This window comes from Dipodomys ordii, unplaced genomic scaffold (assembly GCF_000151885.1).
Source record: "Dipodomys ordii isolate 6190 unplaced genomic scaffold, Dord_2.0 Scaffold355, whole genome shotgun sequence".
NCBI classification, from domain to species: Eukaryota; Metazoa; Chordata; class Mammalia; order Rodentia; family Heteromyidae; genus Dipodomys; species Dipodomys ordii.
The window spans coordinates 3,098-9,808 of NW_012267571.1; the positions used below are offsets into that span (position 1 = coordinate 3,098).

The 6,711-nt window shown below is 40.8% G+C and overlaps 1 protein-coding gene across 1 annotated transcript in view; it reads right to left on the reverse strand.

Annotated features, from left to right (window-relative positions):
• Positions 1 to 2,167: 2,167 nt before the first annotated feature.
• The window catches only part of LOC106001668 (solute carrier family 22 member 10-like), a 125,261-nt gene continuing 120,717 nt past the window's right edge, over positions 2,168 to 6,711 (reverse strand). The window contains exons 9-10 of the mRNA XM_013036693.1: positions 4,504 to 4,707; positions 2,168 to 2,581 (exon numbers count right to left, since the gene is read on the reverse strand). Coding sequence (XP_012892147.1) covers positions 2,521 to 2,581; positions 4,504 to 4,707 — 265 coding nt within the window. The 3' untranslated portion in view covers positions 2,168 to 2,520. The remainder of the gene's footprint in view (positions 2,582 to 4,503; positions 4,708 to 6,711) is intronic.

Sequence of the window (6,711 nt, forward strand, 5' to 3'; positions counted from 1 at the left end):
CAGAAGTAAATTTTGCCATGAGGAGCAGTTCTTTATTTTTGTGCTTATTGTTGTGACCCCTGTGGTTCTTAGAGAGCATATTTATTACACTAAGATTGCAGGTGTGAGACACTGGGACCCAGTTTCATGGGCTTTTCTGCGTTTGCTAGTTTCAAAATACAGGTTATTTTTGTTGCTGTTATTGTTGTTGTTTGTTTTTGCCAGTCTTGGCCTTAGACTCAGAGGCTGAGTGCTTTTTTTTGGCTCTTTTTGCTCTACCCTTTGAGCTATAGTGCCACTTTTGGCTTTTTCTGTAATTAATTGTAGGTAAGAGTCTCATGGACTTTCCTGCCCTTCCTTGGCTGGCTTCAAACTGTCATGCTCAGATTTCAGCCTGGTGAGTTGCTAGGATTACAAGAACAAGCCCCCAGCACCTGGCCTGAACTAGTCTTACAGATCTCAACCTCCTGACTCTGTGTTTGTGTGTGTGTGTGTGTGTGTGTGTGTGTGTGTGTGTGTGTGTGTGTGAGGGCGAGCGCGCGCGTGCAGGTAGGTTTGGGTGGAGAAAGGGAGTGGCCAGCTCTGTGGCAGGACCACTAGGGCAGGGAGGAGTTCAAGTCTGGTTAGAGCTGAGGACCCGAGGTGGGGGTAATACAGCTACAATAAACATGGATATATATACACAGGAATCTCTTGTATATTGATTTGCAGGTCTTTGTATATATGCCCAAGAATAGTTAGTATGTTCATAAGATCCATTTATAGTTTGTTGGGGAATCTCTGTACTTATTTCCATAGTGATCACACTTGTTTACAGTCCCACAAACAGCATAGGAGAGTTTGCCCTCCTCCCCATCCTCATCAGCAATGGTTGTCTGTCTTCTTGATGATTTCAACCCCACTGGAGTGAGACAGAATCGTTGTGTAATTTTTGAATTGAATTTCTTTTCTGACTGAGGGCTTTGAATCATACATTATTCTGAAAATTATTTGTTCAGTTTACTTGTTCATTTACAAATGGCATTATTTGTTCCTTTACTTTATATATTTTTGAGTTCTTTGTGTCACCAGAGGGAGGTCAGGGTTAGGGAAGATTCCCTTTCAATGTAGGACCTATGACCTTGATTGCAGAATAAAAATTTCTGGACAAGTCACCAAGAAAACTTGGCACAGCTTTACTGAGTAATTATGGAAGCAGGCAAGCAGACAAACATTCAAAAAAGCAGACAGACAGACGGGCAAGGGCACATTCTGTTAGATTGTACATGCTCTCACAGGGAGAGAATGAGACAAACATAGAGAGAAAGAGCCAAAGCCAGATGTAGAGAGACAAGGACACACAGAGAGACACACAGAGACACACCCACATAGAGAGACACACACAGCTCCTTGGGCTGTTGGGCCATTTCTACGGTAAAGGCAGAGTCTGGCTTCAAAGTTATGGTTTTACTTTCTGAGTTTGCAGGTAAGACTGCATCCTGAGTTAAGGAGGTCCTGGCTATCTGCATTTTGAGGCAGGAGGTGGCTTATATTTGGAGAAGCACTTTTCTCAGGAAGGCATACATCCTGTCAGACAAGTGTTCATTCTTGGGGTAAGGAATGTATCCCTCAAGAAGGGAGGTATTTTCCTCTGACGCAAAGATGGTACTTCTGTGTTTTAAAATTCCATATTTCTCAGTTTCCTTCACCAGGACTCAGTTTCCTTAAGTTATCCTGTCTCATTTCCCCTAAAGGCTTTATTCCCTTAATTTTAAGGGAACTACATGAAGGAATATCTCCTGTATTTGCTGTTAGCTGACCATCATTTTTCCTGAGTCTATTCTGCTTCATTTGTATAATCTGGATATGGTATCTTTATCTATTGCATAGCTGGTCCAGACTTTCTCCCATTCTGTCAGTTGTCTCTTATGTGTTGTAAACACAATGTGCAAGGTGTTTGGTGCTTTGGTTTTTGTTGGGCTTTTTAAAAAAAATGATACTGTTTAATTTTATTTATTTATTTTTAGTCTTTCGTGGTGCTTGAACTCTGGGCTTGGGCGCTGTCCCTGCGCTCTTCAGCTCAAGGTGAGCACTCTACCACTTGAGCCACAGCGCCACTTCCTTGTTGGGCTTTTATTGTAGTGCATTTTGAAATCATGACCTCATACTTGACATGCAAGCTCTCTACTATATGAACCACACTCCTAGATATTTTTCTTTCTTTATTTTCTAAATAAGGTCTCACATTTATACCCCAGCCAGCTTAAACCCCAGTTGTTTTAATGCTTCCCCTTCTTGGATGACAGCATATGACAGCATGCACAACTATGCCTATCTTTTGGTAGTTATGATGAGGTCTTTCCAAACTTTTGCTTGGGCTGATCTCAATGTCTGCACTGATTTCCATAGTGAGTGCACTAGTCTACAGTCCCACTAATAGTACAGGAGAGTTCCTCTCCCTCCCCATCCTCATCAGCATTGGTTGGTTGTCTTCTGGATGATTTCATCCCTACTGGAGTGAGCCCTATTTTGGGCTTGTTTGGATCAACTCTCTCGAATTCCTTAAAATTGTGTGATTTTCATGGAAATATCTTCCTTCTTTACTTTTCTTGAACCGGTTTTGCTGTGAAGTAAAAAAATCCAAACAAAAACAAAATCAGAAGACAAAGAAGATGTAGATTAAGCACCTAATTCCTGCATGCCTGAGGACAGTCTCTGCCTGGCACCTTTGTGCCCCAATATTAGAGGGCTTCACACCAGCATATGCTTGGGGAGATGGTACTGACTGTTTCTTCTTATAACACTGTCATTTAGACATTGGTGTTTGGAAAAAAATCAAAGGGAGAACACAAAATTTAAGGAATCATAAAATTTTCCCCATTTTAAATTGTGTGTGTGTATGTTTGTGTGTGTTTGTTTGGTGTGTGTATCCTGGGGCTTGAACTCAGGGCCTTGGTACTGTACCTGAGCTGCTGTGCTCAAAGCTACTGCTCTACCACTTGAGCCACATATCCATTTTGATTTGTGGTGGTTAAGTGGAGAGAATAGGTCTCTTGGATTTTCCTGCCCAGGCTGGCTTCCAACCATGATGATCCTCAGATTTCAGCCTCCTGAGTGACTAGGACTATAGGTGTGAGCCATAGGTGTGCACCTTATATGTTGGTTTCATATTTCTTAAATTCTTCTTCCTCAAAATTTCCATTGCCTTTGGCAGAAACTTTGGTTAAATCTTATACAATCCAATTATTCAGGAACTTGTTCAACTATGCAAAAACAGGATTTGTTTGTTTTTTGCCTGGTTTTAATTCTACAATTCTCCTTTGCCTGAAGAAATACTCAGGATTGTATCTATGTGATAAATTCACACCTTTCCCCATAATATATTGAGCACTCATTGGGCTGATGGGTAATAAAACCAGGGATCTGAGAAGACGACATTTAATTTTCAGCTCATTTCTGAGAAAATATAAGCAATGTATGTTTCTTTCTTTTTTAAATATTCTTGGGTCAGTTGTGGGGCTTGAACTCAGAGCCTGGGTTCTGTCCTGATCTTTCTTTTTCTTTTTTGGCTGGGGAGGTGGGGAATCATGTTCTGGTCATGAACTGTGGGCCTGGATACTGTCCTTCAGCTCTTCAGCTCAAAGCTAGTGCTCTACTACTTGATCCACAGCAACATTTCTGGTTTTTTTCTTTTTGCTTATGTGGTGCTGAGGAATCAAACCCAGGGCCTCAGGTATGCAAGACAAGTGCTCTACCAATGAGCCACCTTCTCAGCCCCTGTCCTGATCTCTTTTGCTGAAGGCTAGCCCTCTACCATCTTGAGTCACAGCTCCACTTCCTGTGTTTGAGTGGTGAACTAGAGACAAGAGCCTTATTATGGGGACATTTCTGCTTGGGCTGGCTTTGAACTGCGATACTCAGATCCTCAGTTCCTCATATCTCAGCCTCCTGAATTGCTAGGATTATAGGCATGATCCATCACCACCTGGCAAATGTGTATTTCTCATAAAAGCACAGACTATATGACATGTACAAGTTTGACTGAATTAGACCTTTCCACCACTAAACTTACTGGTGTAAGACAGCCTGTGTCAACCTGATGAGATTGATTTGGGAAGAGAAAAGAGGAGGAGGGAGAGTGGAGGAAGGTGAGTCTGATCACTATGCATCACTGTATAACAAATCGATGTTAATAAGAAAACAAAAACCAACAGGCAGCTTGTGTGATCTAGAGAGCCTCAGAGGAGTGTTCAAACTCAAGAATGCAATGCCACCCTACAAAATTAAGAAGAGTGAGGGAAGGGATGTGCGAGAATGCTGAAAGGGATGACATTGATGAAGATTCATCATATCACAAAATACCTTGATAAATGGCAACTCCTTTGTAGAACTACTTAAAAAGAGTAATAACAATAACAAACAGTTTTGTGGATAGGGATGAGGTTGCCAATGAATAAGTGACTTGTATACACACAGAATATCCCTGGTCACAGATATAGGACACAGTCCCTCCCTAGTCAGGTGCCCACTGGAGTGTTTACTTACTCGTTTTCCACATCCTGGATAGTGTTAGGGAGAGGTCGATTTCTTGTTTCAGGAAGGCAGAGGACTGCAAGGACAGAAAGGATGGGGAAGGCTCCATAGAGAATCCAGGGCAGGTGGGGAGAATACACTGCTAAGGTCATGAAGAGAGGCGCCATCACTGCCCCTACTCTGCCGAAAAGTTCAGTGATTCCTCCAATGGTTGACCTTAGATTGCAAACAAAATAATAAAGAAAATATTTAAGAACTTTATTTGTATATTTTCTTTTTCACATTTTTTCTTTCTTTTTTTTTTTTGGATATGGGTCTTAAACTCTGGCCCTGGGAGAGACTTGTCCCTCAGCTCTTCAGCTCAAGGCTAGCGCCCTACCACTTGAGCCACAGTGCCACTTCCTCCTTTTCTTTTTTTAAAGCCTTGATCTTCCTATGTAGACAAAGAGGAGACTGTCCTGACTTGCTCTCACAACTTCTTGGATTTCAGGTGTCTGACATCATGCCTTCATAAAGTAAATTTATTTTATTATCTTCATTTCATTTTGGAAGCAACACAATAAAGTTATTAAACACATAGGCTCTGGCAGCCAGTTGTCAATTGTCACACTAACTGTTAATGATTTACAACCCTTAGTTTCATTATTCTTAAAATAGGGATACCTACAACACTAAATGAATGATTTAGATGGAACATCTCTCTCAATATAATACAGGATATATACTCAACTTACAACCCACAGTTAAACTTTTTCTTCTAGTCCTAGGGCTTGAACTCAGGGTGTGGGTACTGTCCCTGAGCTTTTCTCTGAAGGCCAGTCCTCTACTACTTGAGCCACAGCTCCAGTACTGTCTTTCTTTGGTTAATTGGAGATTAGATTCTTATGAACTCTTGTCTGAGCTGGTTTCAAACTGTGATCTTCAGATTTCAGCCTCCTAAGCAGCTAGGATTACAGGCATGAGCACTGACAGTCAGCTTTCAATTATTTTTTATTTATTTTCTTTTTTTTTTGGGTCCGGTCGTGGGGCCTGAATTCTGGGCCTGCTTGCTGTCTCTCAGCTCTTTAGGTCAAGGCTAGTGCTCTACACGTTGAGCCACAGGGCCACTTCCGGCTCTTTTATTTTTGCTTATGTGGTGCTGAGGAATCGAACCCAGGGCCTCCTTCATGCATGCAAGGCAAGTGCTCTACCACTGAGCAACCCTCCCAGTCCCTCAGTTAATTTTTATGTCTAGTAATGTGCCATGTCCTTTAATGAAATCTTAGTCTTCCCCTTTTTATTCATGTTTTTTGTAAAAAGGAATTAGTATTGTGATAGTTCTTATATTATGTGATTTATCCACAATCTACCTTAATCTCATTTACCCTGTTTTATTCTTTCTTATCTTCCCTTTCTCCCTTTTGAAACAATTTTAACACATTTCACCATTTTTTTTCATTATACACACATAAAGTATTTCAGCCATAATTACCCCCATCTCCTTCTCATTAACGCTTCCAATGTTTGCTGGTTAATTAATGATTATTTATGAGTGAATGATTAGCTGGATTGTTTTTTGCTGTTTAATTCTTTGAGATCTTCATATGCACTGTATATTAATCCATTATCTGATTAACAGTTTAAATGCATTTTTTTTTCCATTCTGTTGTCTCTCTGGTCACCTTGTAATCATTTCTTTCACAATTCAGAAGTCTTGTTTCAATTCTTTTTTTTTTTTTTTTTTGGGTCCGGTCTTGGGCCTGAACTCTGGGTCTAGGCACTGTGCCTCAGCTCTTCGGCTCAAGGCTAGCGCTCTAGCTCTTGAGCCACAGCACCACTTCCGGCTTTTTTCTTTTTCCTTATGTGGTGCTGAGGAATCGAACCAGGGCCTCAGGCATGCAAGACAAGCGCTCTACCACTGAGCCACTTTCCTAGTCCCTTGTCTCCATTCTTGATTCTACTTGCTGAGCAATTAGAGTGTTATTCAGAAAGCTATCACCTATGAAAACATCTTTGGTTCTTTGCCTGTGCTTTCCTCAATCATTTTCACAGTTTCAGGCCATAATTAGTATCTTGATCCATTTTGTATTGAATTGATTTTTGTAGGGAATGAGAGATAGTAATGTACTTTGAATTGCTGATATTTATTTATATATTGTGTTTCTCCAACTATTTGTTAAAGAGGCTATCCTTTTTGAATGTAAGTTTTTCCCCTTTGTTTAAGATCAGATGGCCAGAAGT